This window comes from Lepisma saccharinum, chromosome 8 (genome assembly GCF_977018435.1).
Source record: "Lepisma saccharinum chromosome 8, izLepSacc3.1, whole genome shotgun sequence".
NCBI classification, from domain to species: Eukaryota; Metazoa; Arthropoda; class Insecta; order Zygentoma; family Lepismatidae; genus Lepisma; species Lepisma saccharinum.
The window spans coordinates 85,727,229-85,749,254 of NC_139236.1; the positions used below are offsets into that span (position 1 = coordinate 85,727,229).

General features: G+C 38.7%; 3 protein-coding genes and 1 long non-coding RNA gene across 5 annotated transcripts in view; 2 read left to right on the forward strand and 2 right to left on the reverse strand.

Annotated features, from left to right (window-relative positions):
• LOC145991880 (solute carrier organic anion transporter family member 74D-like) overlaps nt 1–22,026 on the forward strand; it is a 262,979-nt gene that overhangs the window by 200,714 nt on the left and 40,239 nt on the right. The gene's annotated exons all lie outside the window — the stretch shown is intronic.
• The window catches only part of LOC145991239 (solute carrier organic anion transporter family member 74D-like), a 190,146-nt gene that overhangs the window by 130,223 nt on the left and 37,897 nt on the right, over nt 1–22,026 (forward strand). The gene's annotated exons all lie outside the window — the stretch shown is intronic.
• On the reverse strand, nt 1,843–6,770 carry LOC145991244 (uncharacterized). The gene is made up of 3 exons (XR_014442026.1): nt 6,620–6,770; nt 4,217–4,241; nt 1,843–2,150 (listed from the first exon to the last, which is right to left on the reverse strand). It is a non-coding gene; the product is annotated as an uncharacterized LOC145991244 (long non-coding RNA).
• Nucleotides 13,129–22,026, reverse strand: part of LOC145991243 (uncharacterized) — a 31,456-nt gene continuing 22,558 nt past the window's right edge. For both annotated transcript variants that reach the window (XM_083127205.1, XM_083127206.1), the window contains exons 2-3: nt 16,838–16,862; nt 13,129–13,674 (exon numbers count right to left, since the gene is read on the reverse strand). In XM_083127205.1, the coding sequence (XP_082983331.1) occupies nt 13,379–13,674; nt 16,838–16,862 (321 nt within the window). In that variant the 3' untranslated portion in view covers nt 13,129–13,378. The remainder of the gene's footprint in view (nt 13,675–16,837; nt 16,863–22,026) is intronic.

The following is a 22,026-nucleotide window of genomic DNA, read 5'->3' on the forward strand; positions in this document are numbered from 1 at the left end:
TTTAACTAATTCATTCATTCATTCGAAACAAAAAAAAATGTAGCAAAGCCACGGGACAATACTTGAGACCCTTGTAACAGCCCAGACTCGGCATTGTTCAAATAACAATAGCTTAGGACCCACTCATGCCGATAGCGTGGTAGTAAATGAAGTTCGGTCGTAAGAACAATGAAATATACATTAATATATTTTAACAACCTAACATCAAAGAATAGGAGGCATTCAATCGCTTCACGCCTGGGCGAAAAGCGTAGCTACAGCTACAATCAAACGCAATTAAAAATTATAATATTATGCTCATTTCGTGGTCGCTGTATTGTACGAGGCAATTTCGTGTCTAAGGTCGATTTCTAACTATTCTTTGTACTTCTCCCAGCTGTGTAGGTTGAGTTGCACATTTCCTGGTAGCATTTTTACATGATGTGATTCTAATAAGGGGAAAAGGCATAGATTTTGGACTCCAGGCTCGATTCCAGGCATCTGTGTTCTCTGTGATTGTTCATTCGTCAATTTCACCATATCATCAGTCATCGTCACGTTTAGCCAAAAATGACAGAAAAGCGACGTAAAATAACCAAATCAATCGAAGCAAAGCGTTTGGCCATGAATCACACTGTGCTATGGAGGCACGCGTTGGGGTTAGGCCTCCACATATTCTCGATTTCGGTCATAGTGTAGGTGATGTGGTCAGCACCAGGTTCCGGCTGTGTAGAGGCTAAGCAGCTTACTTTGGAAATGAAAGAAAACAGAAGAGGGGAGAGATAAAATGGAAAGAATAGAGAAAATGAGAAATATAAAGGAAGATATAGAAAGAGTAAAGGAGACAGAGAGAAAAGGAAACGGTGAAATGGACAGAGGAAGGGAGAAAGGGAAAATGAGAGAGGAAGAGAGAAAAGAAAACAAAGAGAAATGGAGAGAAGGAGAAAAGGAAACAAGGAGACTAAAATGGAGAGAGGAAGAGAGAAAAGGAAACATTAAAATGAGGAGAGGAAGAGAGAAAAGGAAACAAAGAGAATAAAATGGAGAGAGAAAAAGAGAAAAGGAAACAGACTTAAATGGAGAGAGGAATAGAGAAAAGGAAACAAAGAGAAATGGAGAGAGCAAAAGAGAAAAGGAAACAGACTTAAATGGAGAGAGGAAGAGAGAAAAGGAAACATACTAAAATGAAGAGAGAAAGGGAGAAAGGAAGAAAGGATAATGAGAGAGGAAGAGAAAAAGGAAACAAAGAGAAATGGAGAGAAGGAGAAAAGGAAACAAGGGGACTAAAATGGAGAGAGGAAGAGAGAAAAGGAAACATTAAAATGAGGAGAGGAAGAGAGAAAAGGAAACAAAGAGAATAAAATGGAGAGAGAAAAAGAGAAAAGGAAACAGACTTAAATGGAGAGAGGAATAGAGAAAAGGAAACAAAGAGAAATGGAGAGAGCAAAAGAGAAAAGGAAACAGACTAAAATGGAGAGAGGAAGAGAGAAAAGGAAAAACAGAGAAATGGAGAGAGGAAAAGAGAGAAGAAAACAGAAAATGAGAGAAAAATAATTCGAGAAGAGGAGAGAGAGGAAGAGAAATGAAAACAGAAAAGGAGCGAGAGACAGAGAAATGGATGAAATAGAATATCAATTGAACATTAGAAACGGGGCTTTAAGAAATTATTCTTTAGTGAACCCCTAATTTGTAATGATTCAGGAAGTCTGGTCACCACATGCCTCTTCAGTGTTGCCAATTCTTGTAAGAACACCCAAGGTGACATCTGTTGTCCGGAACTGTATTTTATATTCCAATGACATTATAGCTTTTCAGTCGTATCTTTCCAAGGATATGGGTCTGTATATAATGACAGAAAACAAATAAATTATTATTTTTATTGTATAGTTTCTTAACCAACACTATAATCAATGCTGATGATTTTGAAGTCAGGACTTTTTTTTATACATTCTCAATGGGATATATGCTTGTCTGCACCATGATGATTTCTTATGTTGTTCCAAGTCGATGACGGGTGTCTTATCTGCCGCTGCTGTTAGCAACCGCTACGGCCGAGGCCACTGCGTCGTTCTGGACTTCGCTGGGGGCTGCGGTGGCGTTGGCTGGCTGACTGGCAGTGGCATTCTGGACTACAGCTGCTGGAGTGGTTTCGTTTGTGGAAGCCGCATTCCCTGCAAAATAACGTAAGATTTGCGTCACTTAGTTGGAACGTTTAGGGTAACCTCGACGGTGAGGCAGTGCCAGAGTTTGATTGGGGTGCGATTGGGGTGGACGAAATAGTTTCGGGTGGTTCTGCTTCAGTGGTGTGAATAATCTATTTTTCTCTTTTCTCTTTCTCCCAATGTCTTTCACTTTGCCCATTTTAATCTTTCACTCTCTATTTCCTTCACTTTCTCTTATTTCACTCTCTTCTCTTCCTTCACTTTGTCTATTTTTCCCTCTATCTTTTCTACACCTTTACTCTCCTTTCTCTCTCTCTTTCCTCTCCAAGTACCTTTCACTTTCTCTCTTCCTTTTTCTACTTTTCTTCTGTTTTACTATTTCTTTCAATGCCTTTCGCTTTCTTCCTTTCCTTTTTATTCTTTCTTTCTCTCAATTCATTCACTTTCACCTTTCTATTTCTCTTTTATTATCCATCCTCTTTCCCTCTCTCTTTCCCAATCTCTAAACTTCTATCACATTCAATTTTACTCTACCCATGGACGTCCGGAAGGGGGGGCCGCGGTCCCCCCATGGAAAATGAATGTCCATCTAAAAATTATATATTACACACATAATTTCATTTCAGCCATAGTAATATCATTGAAGACGCATGATAATTTCAGACTGAAATAGTGTTTTTTGAATGAGCATCACTATTATGGGGGAAAATATGCCTCCTTTGACCTCCCTGGAAAACAATTACCTTGCTTTCCCCTCCCTGGAAAAAATCCTGCGGACATCCCTATTACAATTAAAAAACAACGACCTAAATAGCATTTAGAGTGTAGTTGCGAAATCTACATTACATTTTTTAAATTAAAATCGACGATTTTTGACAAAAAGTATGATTTAAAGTTACATGATTTTTATTCTAGAAATATTTGGCATGATGGAACTATAATTCGTCGTGTGAGAATCAGGGGAACGTAACACCAATTTATCATATTTACAGGAAATCTTAGGAATACGCCTGACTCTTACAATGCAAGGAAAGAGCGGGGAAGGACTTTATGGGGTTATTCATATACCTGTTAAGGGGCCCTGTTGCCGTTCAGACCCACCGGAGCAGCCAGTGTTGTCACATCGGATTGGCAGAAAAGAGCTAAATCCCGCCTAAAATAGGAATACCATTCCTGTGAAGCAACAAGAGGTAAACTGCAGAGCCAAGGCTGGATTGAACTACAACCGAGACCAGTTAGGTAATAGACGAAAATATAGTTCCTTGGTGTGATTCGGGATTTGGACAAACCTTGCTCCAAAATACTAAGTTGGCAACAGTAGTACGTACAGCTGGGTTTCCCTTCCACAAAGGAGAAGAGTTCTGTCGTCTCCTCAGTGCTCACCACACAAACGTCAAACTGACCCGAGAAAAGTGTGGTTCTTCTTCTTCCCCTTCGCACCTCATTGCAAAGAAACAGAGACAGATGAAAAATTGACAAGGGTCTACCACTATTCATTAGATTTTCGTGGTAAGTGTCTCATGAGCGGTAGTTCTTTCCAGGAGTGTTTGTGGCTAAATCAATGTGCTGATTGCAAAACAAGAACGAAATGAACAAATATCTAGCTCGAAGACATGTTTTCTTTACCGAAGGGGGAGGGGGGTTGTAATAACGTCTAGCAGGCATAAATTTCGTACTGATAGCCGGTAACACTTTTTTAAAAGCCACGCCACGCCACTGCTTACAATAATTCGTAAATTGGAGATACGTGAATCCACCTTACTGCTAAGAATCAGAAACAGTGATATTTTCACCTGACTAGTTTTCTTGAGAGGAGTTTATTTAAAGGAAAGTGAAAACTGCGTTTCCGGGGTTGCGTTCCTTAATACGATGAATTACCACCTTAAAATTAAAGTATATACCTAAACATTATTTAGGAATCATAAACTTGAAAAAAACATATTTTCAGATAATTGGGCTTGCTTTCAACTTTTCTAAATCAACTTATAAATGTAAGAGATCTGTTAGGGGAAGTTGCTGCCCTCTGTCATTTAAATTCCAAAACTAAGCATAATGATTAACAGCTATGTACGTACCTAGTCCAATCTGGGTTTGGCAGACCTGTTAAAAAGATAGGAACAGAATAACGTTAGTACAGAGTAACTCAAGGAGATCTAGATATAATTTTAAATTGGTAATAGCAGTAAGAAATATGAATTACGAATAGCATTGGATTACTTTTTATATTATGTATTATGAAATGTGAATATCATGTAATTAAACGCCATTGCCCATCAGCCCTCTGAGCGCCAGGGGCTTTTTCATTGGATGTCACGTGGTCAGTGCATCGAGTCCCATCGCCGCTGTTTTCTGGCTTTCGAGGCCGGAGCCCGCTACTTCCTCTTCTCAAGTAGCTCCTCAGTTGTCCTCACGATGATTGGTCAACGATGAAATTTCGGGTTGACTGATTGATTTGATTTATTTTATATCGCTTTTCTGCAACTTTTTTGGCTAATCGCGAAGGTTACGATAGGTACTGATATGATGAAATTGATGAAGGGACACTCACAAGAAACACCCATGCCCAGGTCTGCATTCGAACCTGGGACCTCTTGCATTGTAGCGCGGTATGCTAACCACTCCGCTACGTAGGTTGGTGGGTGTCCTCGGAAAGGGAAATTCATTTTTGATGTTAATGCACTTTCACATGAACACATTTAGTGCCTCCCCGATGGCGCAGTGGTAGCGTCGTCGCCTTGTAATCAAGGGGATCCGGGTTCGATACCCGGTGGAGGCACATAGTGGTTCGGATCCCACTTTAAACTGTAGGTCCAGTCCCAATTAGCCTTACTGTGCATATATTGGACTGGACCTACACAAAATCAACTCTTTAAAATCAACATGTACACATTTACACACACACACACACACACACACACACACACACACACACACATACATATAGTTAGTTTTGTATGTGTGTGCGACTTTTAACCCCCCCCCCCCAAAAAAAATCTTCAATAAAATAGGCTCCGCATTGTGTTGCCACACGTATTTCAGAGTTAGGTACATCAACAACTGGGTGTAAAATTCAATTCGTTATATTATACGCGTACGTTGTTAATAATTCAAGTAGTGCTTACGTTGCCTGAGGGAATTTTTAGACATAACAACTCAAACGAAAAACTACACGTGCCACCTGGAAAGCAACCTACATAAATAAATGAAACCTTTCACACTGAAGCGACACGACAAGCTGCATATGTCGCATTTTGAGTGGGCAGTTTTCTCAACAGCGTGCACCGTGTCGCCTGTTATACTCTGTCTCGTGAAAATATCAAGCAAGGCCGCGCATAACTGTAGAGAAGGGAAGAAAACGAGTGGTCGGAGCAAAACAATGCGCGCTGATGCAAACGGCTGTTAGCTACAGCCGCGTTTTCCCCTCCATGCACTCATTTCCCCTCTCACGCGTTCATTGATCTAGCTAGCCCTCTCGAGTCACCACTTGCGAAAGTACTTGTTTTCGTGCGCTTACTCCAGAGATCCCCTGGACAGAGTGTAGTGGTGCGTCCGACAAACAAAATTGCTTGGATGCATTTGCAGGAATACTTTTAGAACTCAAAATTATAATCTCGAGACAGTACTGTGATTATTTGTAATTTACTATATGTCATTGACAGGCAGTGATGTGCCGTAGACTATAAGTTTACGTCTACATGTCTTGTCTACACGTAATCTACGCGTAGATTACATGAGGTTGTAGTTTACGTAGACTACGGTGACAATCTAAAGTGCTTTAAAATTAATTTTCAAGGGTTTCATGAAATGAAAGTGACATTTTCAACTATATTGGTTCCTAACAAAATGAAAAGAACCCTATTTACAACAAAATTTCTCTTCTCTTCCATTTATAACACCATTAAGCCTTGTTTCCATGATTATGAAAAACTAAATATGCTGACCAAGGCAGTAATTTATTTTATTACGTTACGTTTAGTTTATGTTTTTAATAAAATAAATTACTGCCTTGGTCAGCATATTTAGTTTTTCTCTTCCATTATGAACTATGGAAGAAGATAAATAGTATGCAAGAAACAACAACAGATGGCAGTCGTGAGGCAAGAGTGGTCTTTTCCCCATAAAGCACTACAACATTTCCTATATTAGGTTTCTTCCTACGCGAGAAATTGTTCGAATTTGGAAGAAAGAGTATGAAAAGTTCTCCACACACATCAGCAACTGATATGCAGTATAATTTTCTTTTAATTCCACGGGGCTCTTTGCTAAGTTATCACCTATCGCCATGTTGTTTACATAGATTACGTCATCTACGTGTATAACATAGTCTACGTGTAGAATGTAAGTTATCGTAGTTTACGCGTAGACGCACATCACTGTTGACAGGTCAACTGCACCCATTTTTTTGGTGGTGTCGTTATTTGAAATTAAATGTTTCGTCTTTAAATGAGATATAGTTGACAAATAAGATATTTCCTTACCATGAAGATAGCACAGACGAAAACAGCAATAACAAACTTCATGGTGGCTCCTTGCAGGTGTTGTACTATGCCTACAGGTCTGCTGGAATGGGACAAGGTACTGGCAAATCTGCTTAATATACATTGGCAAAAACAGAGCTCCGAAAAGAAAGGTGCCATTCAAGGTACGCCCCATTTCTCCCCAAATACATGTTGTTAATACAGTTAATGCAGCATTGTTCCATTCATTCCCACTTCGATTCACACTGGCAGCCATTATTATACGTAGTGGCCAATCGTGAACATATAACTATCATTGTTAGTAACCTCCAATTAAAATGATTAAATTGACTTTCTACGAATTATTTAAAGCGATGCTCTCATTGGTTGTCTAGTTTTGAAGTGCGTGTGGTGAATGTGTCTTTCAGTACGAGTTATTAAAATACGTAGATTAATAATGGTCTTTTAATTATCAAGATTTGGTAGTATTTTTTTTTTTTTTTTACTTTTATTTGCTCATTCGTCCACTTGTGTACTATGAGAATGAACAGGAACACAACAATCATTTTGTAATGAATATAGAAAAGCATTTAGATTATTACTACGTTCTTAAGGTACTCGTAAGAATCCAAGTTCCTAGCGTGAGAAATAGTTAGTAGTTTGTTTCGAAATCCGCAATGAGAAAATTAATTATGGTTTCTTAGAAATTCTTATAATTCTGTGTTCTCAGTTCTGATATGTTTTGGTGGCCATGTTAATGTGTTTATGGTAAACTAATATAATTTTAGTCAGTATGCATATTGATTTGAATTTCTTAGAAGAATGTGATTACATTTTACGAAACTGTCTTCCACATCTGAGGTAAATTCTAAGAATATTAGAATGTGTCTGGAGTTAATTATCTTTGCATAGATATCACAGTCATTCAAATTAAGTTCTTCCGAACGAAATAATTGGCTAATTCCTACACAAGTCCATTTTATTTCACAACGAACTGTCTCAGTCATATTGTCATTTCCTTTTCTTATCGCAGATTTTTATACAAGATAATTTGGTTTTATGTTCCTTTCATATTACCATTAAGCTTGAGGTTTCGTTTGACCTTTGGACGAATGGTGAAGAAATGATCTAAGGTTTCTTCTGGAGAAGTCTTACGAGCTTTTCAGAAGTAACATCACTCTTATCTTCCAAGAATGGAGGGAAGTGGACATTCAGCTCGGTTTGAATGTGTGAGTGTCCCAGTGTTCGGCAGATGGCAGGTTAATAGCGTGTAACGTCTTCTCGGCGGTCCGCGCGCTCGGCCTTATAAGCACAGGATAGAAATCTGAGCCAAGGGAGCAAACAACCAACGAGCTGAACTGTCAAGATCACGTCCTCCACGGAGGGAAAACCCAAGAGATTACAAATCCAAAACCTCCTTCGCCCTAGCCAAGTAAAGGGAAAACATACTCCATCGCCAAATACCCACTCCCTGTTGCAGTTGCAGGGAGATACCTTTAGCTCCTAAAATCATTCATTCATGCCCCAAAACATTCCTCTCTTCTAGAAAAGGCAAGTCCTATGGGACGTTACTCACACCCCTTCAAACCCATATGGAATGATGATGATGATCGAGACCATTAAAAAAAATACGAATGCGATTGTAATGAAATAGAACCCCTGAGGACGAGAATGACGTTAGCTGTTGTAAGCTTGGAATTTTCTCTAGAACGCCTCGGTGAGACTCTCTTCACATTACCACTTTGAACGGCAAAAAAAGAAAGCAAAAGATTATTTTTACAGGTTTAATAATTTTAACCTAAGAATATCCAAACAGTTTCTAAAACCAATTGTTCGGGTACGTGGCCTGATTGTTAATTTCCAGGCACGTTTCCTCAGACTGCAAAAGACTGGTGACTCGTCTACGTATTCCTGGTCGTGCCAAAACATCAATCAATTACGGTTACGAACAATTGAAGACATTTTGCAGCATACAAATCGCCCGTTTAATCCCAATTACAAATGGAATTTTGCCAGCATTAGGGGAATCGCAAATATTTCCATCTATTCAGAATGAGCATGTCGTAGGCAAACCCAAGCTCTTTTCGATTATAATTAAGCTTGTAATTTCTGATTCCGTTGCGAAATTTATTGCAATGAGGCATACTTAACATTGAACACTATAACCGGATTTGATTTCATTAGAAGTTGTTAGTCTAGTTAGTGTGTAATTAGTGACACTTTATCGTGAAAGACAGTCGAGAATTTCAATTTTCATTTTGTTTCTTACGAATTTTCGTCACTATTTCCAAAATACTAGAAAATCTTGTTCATCTTTCACTGGGGTAGGTCTTTCATTTACATGTGATTGACATGGCATTAAACTAGTTCCGATTAATTACCGTAGCTCCCTTGTAGTAATAAATAAATAAATTGGCATCTTTCCTTAAAATGGATAATTCTTGCCGTTTTAAAGTATCATTAAGCATTAATTCGTGAATAAACTGAATGCCTTTGTTAGGCAATTAAAAGGCGATGGATTTCGTGTAAAGGAAATTCGCCATGAGCGTAGATTTCTGCTTTTTGTCGCTGTAAAGGAGAAATTTGCGCATTTCAAGGATTTTTACTTTATTTCCTGTCTCTCTAAATCCACTCCGTGTGTTGGTATCATAGAAAGCAAATTACTTATATCCACACTTCGTCATTTAATAAAAAAACCTAACGCATTTACGAATTACCTAGGAAGAACAACAATGCAACACTCGTGCGAGGCCGACCTAAGGGTTATTTTTTCCTTGTCCGTATTCATGTTTATATAATTTGACGTTATTTCATGTTCTATTTGTGTGTTCGTTCATCTATGCTATACTTTGTTATTCTATTATGGCCTTGCGAGATTATTATTTCCTTAACTGTATATTGTAATTTGGTTTCGTACACATTTATTTATGAATAAGGACATTACTATTATTATTATTATTATTATTACCAAGCAAGCTATGTATTTATTAAATTTCCTACGGCAGAAGGTTAGTTACATCCCGAACAAAATTTGCAAATTAAAAGAGCAGCTTGACCTTAAGACATCTTGCTTTGTAATAACTTTTTTATATAAAAAATATATTTTAACCGACTTACGTAACAATCATAACAGTTCGGGTCCTCTCTTTAAGTCTGTGAAACTAATAGATTTCAAATAGATTTAGCAGATTAAAATAACTAAAGAAAACTGGCTCACAACAACATGTATTACTTTTGTTTGCTGTCTTTCTGACCACGACAATTAATGGTACAAATCGAGTCATCCACCGACATTTTAGGAACTGTGACAGCTAGTAGATCTCCAAAGGCGAATATTGGGAGATATTACGTGTGAAAATTATCTTTATATGCTCATTTTTGATACCCAATGAAATATTGATATCTGGGAGAATGCACCAGATAGACTTTTTAAAATTATTTCCCCCCAAATTAGCACAAGACACTGTTCGATATATCTATTTAACTATTGACATCGAACAGTCGACAATAGATATCTTATGTCTTTCAACAACAATAAAGGTTATGCATGTAGACAGGGTCCGCCACTGGACGAAAAGGCATTATCTGACCCCTCTCTCATCCCCCAATAGGTAGCTAGAGGCGTACCCGACGAGTTGATGGGGGCTTTATACAAGACTGAGCGTTAAAATCACTACTTGTCGCCATATCCTCGCATTCGGTATTCCTGGACACGCTACAGCAAGTAGGGCCGACCTCCGTGCTACAACGCCAGGGATCTCGGGTTTGAAACTCTTGGTCTGGTCATGGGTGTTCTCTGCGAGTGTCACTTCATCATATCATCACTCATCCTCATCTTTGCGATTAGCCAAATGTCGCATAAAAGGGAAGTAAAATATAGAAATCAATTAACCAATCAAGCAATCTCTTCTAGGTTTCAATTTGAGGATTTATGCAGCAAGATGATGCGATTATATTTTTGTTTATAAGTGGAGAAAAGTTTTGAAACATTGCAATAATTTTTTAAAAAAGAAATAGGTTCTTCCTCAACGCCTGTAGTTTTTACATTGCATCTTATGAAAATCACTGGGTTAGAGCATTGGGTGATCGATTAATGTTCTCGCCACAAGGTTCCAAGTTCGAATCCTGGTTCAGCCATGGGGGCTTTGTTAGTGTCCCTTCACAAACTTCATACCTAGGTATAATCGTAATTCATTCTTAGTCGCAATCAATCTGAACTGGTATAATGCCGATAAGAAATATAGAAATTAAAGATTTTGGCTCAGATTTTTTAAAATAAGGGAAGAAAGGAAAATTATAGGGGTTTGTTTTGTAGACTATGCCCTTCAAGGCAGTCGAATTGTGGATTACATATTACCTTAAGATACATTGTTGTATAGCAGCGATGATTCATTAGTAGAAGACTTCGAGACCAACTCTTTTATTAGAAATTCCAGCTTTGAACAAACTCTAATTGAGTTGGCATCAACTTCTGTGGCGGAGTGGTTAGCTACGATGCCAGGGGTCCCGGGTTCGAATCCTGGCCTGGGCATGGACTTTGTGAGTGCCCATTCATAAATTTCATCATATCATCACTCATCCCCATCTTCGCTAATTAGCCAAAAATGGCACAATAGGCGAAGTAAAATAAAGCAAATCAAATCAAATCAAGAGTGCCATCAACAGAGGGTTCTGCATATGTGTATCAAGCTTGGAGAAGTGGATGTAGGACACCTTCCGGAAACAAGAACATGGGGAAAATAATCCAACATGTTCTTTCCAGTAATGTGACTACAAATGCATACACATACCAATCAGAATAGCTACGCTCATCTGCTGAACTTCAGAAAATTACGTTACCATTTAAAAATTAATTTCAATCTCAAGATGGCGGACTACAAACGCACACACACACATATATATGAGAGAGGGAGAGAAACAGTGTTAATGTTCATTCTAATTAAAACTCAAGCTTCAATGTCCACCCAAGAGGACCAAGTTAACATTTTTCTCCATGGCAATCAAATGCAAGAAACAAACACTCATGGGGTTCGGACAGAAATCCTTCAACTTGGTTAAATTCTGAGATATTTTGGTACTATAACTCAACCTTTACAACCTATGTGATTTTGAATCCCTCCCCCGTCTATTCGAATGGAAGTTTGTTTCAGTTTGCAGCGCTTGGTTCGACTGAATAGAAGTTTACGTTTTATTCGGCCGCAGGGAAGTTTATTTTATTTTGCAGGATTTGCTTTGAATGAATAATTTTTGGTTGCAGTGTTTTATTTGATTGAAGGGATTTTCGTTTGGAGGATTTGTTTGGACTGAATATTTTTTCTTTGTAGTGTTTTGTTTGATTGAAGAGATTTTAGTTTGCAGGATTTGGTTGCACTGAATAATTTTTCTTTGTAGTGTTTTGTTTGTTTGAAGAGATTTTAGTTTGCAGGATTTGCTTGGACTGAATAATTTTTGTTTGCAGTGTTTTGTTTGATTGAAGAGCTTTTCGTTTGAAAGTTTGTTTGAACTGATTTTTTTTTCCTTTGATTGAAGAGAAGTTTGCTTTGGTGTGAAGTGTTTGTGTGGTGATCCAGTTTGTATTGTCATGGAATGCAAAAGTTTCATTCCTAACATGGAAGTGTTTATCAACATTGCAGTGTTTTATTTATTTATTTATTTATTTATTTAAGTCTTATATGACTGCTTGTTGATTTTAACTAAACCAGATTCGTTTCAATGAATTAATTATTTACTTCACTTCACATTTCTCCCACTTTTGGCTAATTGCGAAGATGAGGATGAATGTTCATAATATGAATGGACAGTCACAAATAGATATGGACAGCACACAACACAAGTTCCATAGAGGATTATAATGGCCAGTGACCGAACGCTAGAGCCTCGTTAGTTACATCCAGTGATGTGCGTCTACGCGTAAACAACGATAGTCTACATTCTACACGTAGACTATTTTATACACGTAGATGACGTAATCTATGTAAACAACATGGCGAAAGGTTATAACTTAGCAAAGGGTGCCGTGGAAATAAAACAAAATTATACTGCGTATGAGTTGGTAACGTGTGAGAAGAACCTTTCATACACTTCCCTCCAAATTCGAACAATTTCTCACCTAGGAAAAGAACCTAACGTAGGAAATATTCTAGTGTTTTATGGTAAAAAGACTAATTTTGCCTCACGTCTGCCATCTGTTGCTTTTTTGCATACATACTATTTCTTTTCTTCCATAGTTTATGATAGAAGAGAAGAGACATTTTGTTTAAAATAGGATTATTTTCAGTTCGTTAGGAACCAATATTGCTGAAAATGCCACTTTCCTTTCATGAAAGCCTTGAAAATTATTTTTATTGCACTTTAGATTGTCTACGTAGTCTATGCAAACTACAACCCAATGTAATCTACGCGTAGATTACGTGTAGACAACGTATGTAGACGTAAACTTATAGTGTACGGCACATCACTGGTTACATCCCAAGATTCGTTCCATTTCTTCTGTGGCATGTAAATTCCATTGCACAATAGTCTACAGAATATTTTATTTATTAGCATTTTATTCCTTATGTAACTATTTTCAATTGATACATTGGTTTCTAATATGATACAATGTAAATAAACTGTTATTCATTGTTATGGCACTTTTCTAAGCTAGGTATATACTTAAGTATTGTTACTGTCGAAAGGATCTGTGGACTACTATTGTAGATTGTGATTGTAAAGACCTTGGATTGTTCACAATATAGTTTACGAGGACCCTTGAAGAGGCCGAGTGGCCCCTAGCTCTCCTTAAGACTTCGCTCCTCCATGGCGCGTTCCGCCTGTGACTTCGGTTGCGGCGGTCGTGGATGTAGATCCCAGCAGAGTCCCTCCTGTGGTGGTGTGGGTGGTTTCGCTTGTTTTCGCGACGGTTGTTGTCCCCTCTGGGATGGCCCCTGCCCTCATGCCAGGAGTTATGGGGGCCGATTCGCCTCCTGGGATGATGACCGCTGCTGTTGCGGGGGTGCCTTCAGATCCTGCTTTGGTGATCAGGGCGCTTGGGGTGGTAGATGAACCGCCGCTCGGCGTGCTTGCCTCCGTTGACCCTGTGAATAGATCCAAAGCTTGAATCAACCATTGTACAAAAATAGACCGGTGACTATGTAAGGGGAGTGTTTAACACCACTTTCCCCCACACTGCTTTAGTAAACATTTTTACATTAATGGGCTAACCAAATCAACAATGCCCCGACTTCTACTGCGGGGTGGTTATAACAAGGCGCTACAATACCATGGGTCCAGGATTCGAATCCCATCCTGGGCATGGTTGTTCTTTGTAAGTCAAACTTCATCATATTATCACTCATCCTCATCGTCGCGATGAGCCGAAAGTGGTAGAAATGCGACATAGAATAACCAAATCGATCAATAAGTCCAACATTTTTTCAAAACACAAACATTTGTTGAAATGGTTTCGAGATGTTGAATACGTAGTCTGCAGTCATATCCGGACCGCGAATTTTCTTTTTCCAGCAACTTGTGAATGCGGTTTTATTTCTTGCTCTCTGATTGGCTGTTGGAAAGTTACGGTGCTGCGATTGTGAGAATGTCTTATTTCCTATTTTTAGCGCAAATTTGCTGCTTTCTAATCTAATCTAACCTTACCTTACCTAACTAACCTAACCTAACGTACAGCACAAACAAGATATTCCCACAATCACAGCACCGTATCCAACAGCCAATCAGAGAGCAAGAAATGAAACCGCATTCACAAGTTGACCGGAAAAAGAAAATGCGCATCCTGACAAACATAATTCCTTCCAGTTATGTTAGTTTCTTATTAATCTCGTCATAATGTTTTCAGAAATTATTGTTGGTCCATTAAATGGTTATCGGCAATCAGCAATATCCATGTAATAACTACATTAAAAAAATTGAAAATAAACCATATCATCTTGTTCCAGAATATTTAAAATGTAATTGTGTCCTGATGGCGTAGTAATAACGCTGTCGCCTTGTAATCAAAAGGTTCAGGGTTCGATTCCAGGTGGTGATTCAGATACCACTTGAAACTGAAGGTCCAATCCTGATTAGCCTATGTGTGCATGAAGGGAACATGTTATATTTGAAAACAAAAGACCAATTTAGCATAAAATTAAATGTAGAAATTACATGATTGTGGATATAATTTAATGTAGAGGAAAATAACCAAATCTGGACCCCACTCCCTAAACCAGACCCCCTTCCTATTTCCATAAGTAGGTGCTGCCAAGTAGTGGCAATGGGCGAAACACGTCAAGAATAACGAAAAGATTGTGTAGGGAAGGTATTAGCAGTAACGTTCAAGTATCAGGTGCTGTAGTCCGCCATGACTTGTTTTTGTGTGAATGAAAGTTTGTACATCGGTGCACAACAGTGGGAATTTTGCTAATTAAGAGAGAGGTAAGTAGCAATCTTGTTACAATTTAGACACTAATAAGTATTCTACTTTGAAATTATAGTAAAGGGTGGTTTAAAGATACGTGTGGTTTTATTGTATAAACAATAGGACTCCACGAGTAAAATGCCGTAAGTAGGACCCTTAAATGAATGCCTAACATTACAACTGTAATTGAAGCAAAGGGTCGTTACTCGTTAGTAAAGTCCTTTTACATATTGTTTCAGATGTTCAAGGGAAAAGGCAATGCAGGTGGGAGAAGGTAGGATGTCCAACAAATGGAAAGGGCGATTGACGCAATTAGGATATTGGTAGTCTATATTATATTACTTTTGTACATCTATATTCTTTATGCAAGCTCAAATGTAATTCATTTACTACATATATATGTATATTTACATTTCTTTGCGTCTTTTCATTTTTGGAGCTTGTTAAAGGAGGGGTCCTATTTTTGCCACTTTTTGACGGTTGCTACTTTTCGTCCCTTTTTACAGAAATGCTTACTGGCAAAGCATCATGCGCTTTAAGGTGGATTAAGTTACTCAAAAAGGTTAGTAAACATATCAAGGAACCCATTTTATTAAATTTCTAATAGAAATAATATGCCATAATGACACCAGGGATGAAAAAGAAAACAGGGGTCCTCCTTTGGTCACTTTCCTCTACATTCGGGAGGAAATTACAGTGCTTATTTTTTCATGAAAGACAAGTTAGTTAAAATGTTACAATATTTGGACTGACTGAGTAAAAGTTTGTTTTGTTTGTAGCGTTTGGTTCGGCTGAATAGGTTTTTTTTTTCCGGTTGGTGTTTTCTTTTGTTTGAATAGAAGCTTGATTTAGTTTTCAATATTTCGATACTCACCGACACTTCTGCGTTGTAACAGTTCTATAAAAGTCAGTGATATTATCAGAACCCGTGTCTGTATCCATACATCACATCGTTGAATGAAGGTGTGCTATATTAGGGCGTAGATTGGGTTCCACATTTTCTCGATCGCGGCCATACTGGAGGTAATGTGATCATCGCCACACTCCGGCCGCCTTTACTCTACCAGAGTTGCCCCCGGGTACCTATTTCGTAGAGGCTGAATCAGTCCTAGAGCAACATTATGAAGGAAACTTTGCCGGAAAATTCCAAAATGAGTTTCATCACCTTTAAAAATCGAACCCGAGTCTCGCGTGTGACAGTCAGTCTCTCTACTCTCTACATCGGTATCGTCTTACTTCTACTTAAAATCTAGACGAAATTATCTCTATTGTACAGGGTGAGCATAAAGTCTTTCCCTGATTAGAAATGTTTATTGCTAAAGAAATATGCAAGATACAGATATGCGGTTTGTTGGAAATGGTCGCTTAACTCATAAAGTTTTTTTTTATCAGTACACGTCGACATGTGCTCCCTTTGTTGCCCTTAGAACGTCTAGGCGATACTCAATTTCTCTCCATGTCTTTGCCAACATTTCTTCCGTCACCGTCTCTATAGCATCCCGTATTCGTGTCTGAGAAGAGTTTGCATATCAGGAATTGGTGAACTAAACACTATGTCCTTAACGTGACCCCATAAAAAAAGTCAAGAGGGGTTATGTTCGGCGAACGCGGTGGCCATGATATGGGACCGTCTCTAATAATCAGACAAAACAAAGAAGTGGAAAAAAAACTTGATGTATTGCACTACTTATTGCCATAGGTTTTTTTTGCCTATCTACCGTGGAAGTTGACATGTAAATATTCATAATCATGGAAAGACTTTATGCTCACCCTGTATATCATTCGGTTAGACTACTAAGAACGTACGGAATCCATTTGTATTGGTTATTATGAAAATTTCTTACCTTTGGAATAAGCACTGGGAATGATCTGTAAAATAAATAGAAATACGAATATTAGTTGTAAAATTACATTTTTTTTTGTATCTACTTGAGCGCACACGTGCGTGTGCGTGTACATAGAGAATAAAGCAGGATAAATTTTTACCCTCAAAAAGTTTTTTCTCTAATATTTACTACTCCCGGGCGTAAATTTTTCTATACCCTGTCCAAGCTAACTGTAGAATTTGCAACGCTTACAGGAAATCGGGTAACTCCCGTCGCCCATTACACAATCCCGTTTCTCTCGCTGTTCATTGGTGGAGCCGTCTCGCGTCACTACTTGCGCAGACTTGTTCTCGTTCGCCTGGTCTGCAGTTAGCTGGTACGGAGTTTAGCTCTCATCGCGAGACTGTTCAACCAATGAACACGTAAGAGGGAACGGGATTGCGTGGATGGGGAAAGTGACTGCAGTTACCAGCCTTCGTAGCAGCTTGTATTGCTTCGCTCTGCCAACTCGATTCCCCCCTTTAGCTGCTGCTATGCGCGGCCTTGCTCCAGGGATACCTTAGACAGAGTATAGTGAAGGGCTCAGCTCAAGAGAGGTAACAGTGAAGTTGCCAAAGAATTTCATTAAGCGTGCTCAATGGTGGACAATATTTTCATGTGAACTCTGCCTTCTACTACCACTTCTCTGTGTATGCGTGACTGCTCTTTTCTATTTGATCTCCTCAAAAATACATCAAATGAATTCATTAATGGATGATGTAGAGAAGTACTGACGATGCATACATTGATATACAACTAAAAATAACCTGAGGTCCATTTCGTACCCCAATTAGTACTCGCCGGTAAGAAATATATATATATTTTTTTTGTATACGCATTGCTTGCATTGTAGAATTATTTCTCTTGTAGTTTACGGTTATTACAAGCATAAGAACACACAGTTTTTTGTTGTGTCGTTTCAGGAGAACACACGATCCTTCCATCAGACATTTATTTTTAGTTTGACTAGAGATAGTTATAACAATGGTTAACAATTTTTTAAACAAAAAGAATCTATTATACAATGGATGTTGTCAATGTTACATTGTTGTAATGTAACAACTTAATTAACTTATCCATTGTATAACGGATTCTTTTTGTTTAAAAAATTGTTAACCATTGTTATAACTGTATCCAGAGGCCTGCACAAGACCTGGAGCAGACCCGTTCGCGAGACATCGCTCCTAAAATACCATGCAACCTGCGCAACACCCTCGCTTGAGCAGCTTGTATGCCCACCTGCACAGATCGTTCCTGGCAGGCATTGTAGACCCGGCGGGTACCCGCAATCTTACGATACCTAGTAGGTCTCAGTTCGTTCTTTCCATCAACTGCAGACCCCTCCTTCTGCATGACGTAGTTGCTTCGAGTAGGAACTCCACCGGTCGCACACCTGTCTGCAAGTGTTGCCAACTGCAATAGATTTCCACTACTTAGGAAGGGAACTGAAAGCCACATCGCCAGTGAAATGAGATTTCAGAATGTTGCTAGTTTTGCCCCCCCCCCCTACACATTGAAATAGGTTTTCCGTGGTATAGGCTCCATAAGAATATGTCGTAAACAACCAATAATCCAGGGCACTGCTGGAACATGTCACGTTCGACGCCGAGGTCGCGAGTATAGCAACACACTGTTCTACTGCGAACACCAGACCCGTAGCCAGACAGGGTCCAGGGGCATTGCCGTTATCCTCCCCCCCCCCCTTTCTGAAATTTCGTAAACTACTTTGTAAAATTTGTTTGCAGCGACGAGTGAAAATGTAGACTGTAGAAATTATTTTACTCAAAACTTGATAAAGGTTAAATTCACAGAATACAAAGAACAGATAGGCGTAAAATGATTTCATTTGATTTACGAGCCGAAGTAAAAGTAGCAGGTAGTAATTAGAATATTTTATCTCGGCTTCAGCTATGAATGGGAAGATATTGAAAATATATTGTAAGTATTTGAACAATATTTCTAGATTTTCTGTGTCCTATATTAACTTAATGATTAGACTACACACATATATAATTTACTTTCATATAATACTATTAAACCTTTGAAAATGGACTTGGTTTATGAAGCCCTCCCTGATAACCCATGAGACCCCCCCCCCGCCAACCAATTCTGACTACGGGCCTGCAGAGGCGCGACCACGAATTTTCTTTTGGAGGGGCAAGTACCTGGATAAACATGCCAACAATAACAATAATAGTAATAAAGTAACATCAAAGGCATTATTATTCTCATAAATCATGCAAAAAGGGGGTGGGTAGAAGTCGGTTCTAACGCATTTGTGTTGAAACAAAGAATTTGAAACATTTGTTTTTCAACACCTTAATTTCACATTAGCTAATAATGGAAAACAAGCACACAAACTGTTTTTGAAAGAAAGGAAGTGCATGAAAAATGCTTTCCGAATGTTCATATGGCATGTAAAATTTTCATGTAAAATATTTTCTTTTCACGTATGAAACATGAATTTGAATTTGAATTTAAAATTTTGGGTGCGTCAACACTAAGGCTATTTTGGACCCGTCACATTATACGGGGTCCAGCCCCTTATCGTTACACATAACAACTATAACGTTGCAGAACTAAAATCATAAAATATTAAAATCTTCTGACTTTCGTTAAAAGCTGAGGCTGTAAAGGAGCACTCAGCACCCACAAGGACCAAACACAGGACGACACAGAATTATACTGGCCATGGGGCCAGTAGCCGGAGCCTCGTTAGTCTGCAGTCCAGGGTGTACTACGTGGAAGACATATGAAACATGGAGCGACGTAAAATAAGAAAATATGCAACATGTTAACACTAAATTGTGTACGTATTCAAAGTTTCTTTAATGCATATTTAAATACATTACATAATCAATTAATCAATCTAATAACAAACCAACATTGATAGCAATGTTGGCATTGGGCCGCCATGGCATTCTCTGTTTTAAAAAAGTTTTTCATTTAGATCGTTCGGCTCCCAGGGCCGACCTCAGCTACCCCCTAGCTACGGCATTGAACTTGATTTGACTGTATAATATACTTTAATATATTTCTACTGTCATAAAATTTGAAATCAGGGGAGCAATTGCCCCTCTGTTCCCCTCTGCAGGTGCCCTTTGTCGTCTGGAAGGAATAATACAACAAATATATGAAAACTAATTCCATCTTGAGTAGCCTTTATCCTAGTTTTTCTTGTACTTTAATGTTTGCCCCCCTTGCCCAACCCCGCTAGACTTAATTTTCGTCGAAAGTTAATGAGCAATGCCCCCTGTGGTTGCGCCATTGCGTGCCTGGTTAAGACACCATGTAATGAAAAACAATTAGTTTTCGATGAGGAGTTTTTTGTTTGCCCGATCATTCATTTAAATAAATGAAGCTGTAATATTGCGTGCATTTCCTGGCAATAAGATAAAAACTGCTTACAATGAACTGAAATCGTTAAGTATTTACTGTAAATTCTCCTTAAATCAGAGAGCTCCTCCTAGGACTTCGTAGGATTTAGGAGCTACATAAGTAGGCAACACTGGCTGTAGCTGTCCACGTGGTGAAGAAACGCCTGGAGCGACACGCTGCCGGAGGGCTGTTTCCTTCCAGCAGGTTTTGCATGCGCCCGGGTCTTGTTGAATGCCCAGGTACCTTGTAAGCGCAGAGCGCCTGGAAGACGAAGAACCCGGGTAAAGACGCAAGTCGACTCGTTGCCGTGGGCAGGCGAGCAGGTAAACCTGTTCTCACGGGGCAAGAAGCACGGGTAGGCAAAAGCTACACTTTGCAGCACTCTGACTGTATCTTTAGTCGAACTAAAAATAAAGATGAAGGGAGCGTGTGTTCTCCTGAAACGTCACAACGAAAAACTGTGTTCTTATGCTTGTAATAACCGTAAACTACAAGAGAAATAATAAGTAATTTGTTCTTCCTTCAAGAGTTTTATGGAAGATTGTGTTGTGTATTTGGAACACACGCAGATCGCACTCAAGGTGTCGAATAGATTATAAATGATATGCACCCATAATTCAACATTATTTAATAGATTTGGATAGATGTGAAGCAGCAGATTCAAGAGTGTTAAGGAGAAGTGAGAAGTAAAGAAAACCACCGAAAAGATTAGATTTGAGTGATTATGGTAAAATGAAGTAAACAAAAAGAATCACATTTTGCTGACTCAAAATTTCATCGACGCGGGGGAATGTCGTATGTGTGAACGCTTATTATGTAAATAGTCTATATGGTTTATAAGACCTTTGAAATTGTGGATATAGGGGTAAAAACAGATTATCTTGGGTCTGGTATAAATGGAGTTCATTATAGTTTGTTGAATGGAATTTTGTGATCAATTCCTTTTCTCTTCATTTCCATCCCTTCTCCTCTTTCTCTCTTCCACCCGTAAGGGTCTTACTTATCATTCCTTTCTTCTATGTTCACCCCCCCCCCCCCGTCTATCTAGATCTAACTCTTCTTCTCTGTCCTCTTCTCTTCCCCCTGACTTTTCTTTCTTTTTCCTCTTATTCTTTCTCTATCTAGACCATATTATTGTTTGCTTTTCACTCATTTTCTTTCTCTTTTCTAGTTTCTTTAAGTCTATTTTTTGTGCCGTCTCTCATTCTGTGGCCTTTTCCTTGTCTTTCCTTCCTATTTTCTCTCTATTTCCTTTCCTTTGTCTCTTTCTCTTATTTTCTTCCATCTTTTCTGTCTCCCTCAAAATTTATATTTCTTTCTATTTCCTATTCTTTCTTTCTGACATTATATACAGGGTGGCTCAAAAAGTCACTTAACACCCTCGGTACAAGGCCACTGCAGCGCGCAACATGGAAATGGTGATGACCAATCGTTGCCAGGCCAAGGGGGAACCACATTGACGCCACCCGCGCGGTCGGCGGCCATCTTGTTGTCCGCCATCTTGAATTAAACTTCAGAATTTTAAATGGGAAGGAGGTGATATGATATATCAAATCAGGCTATAATTTCACGACAAATGCAATGGTGAAAATTTTTCGACGTATCTTTAACCAGTAAAAAGTTATGACTGAATTGTTGTACCAATTTGCCTCTTTTCGAGGTGTTACAAAAATGCCTTAAAATTTGTTTAGCGCATCGGTAATGCATCGAGATCAAAGTGATGTCTAGGGAGAGAAGTTCACATGCCATTGCACAAGATATTAATCAGATACATACACGAAGAGCTGCGC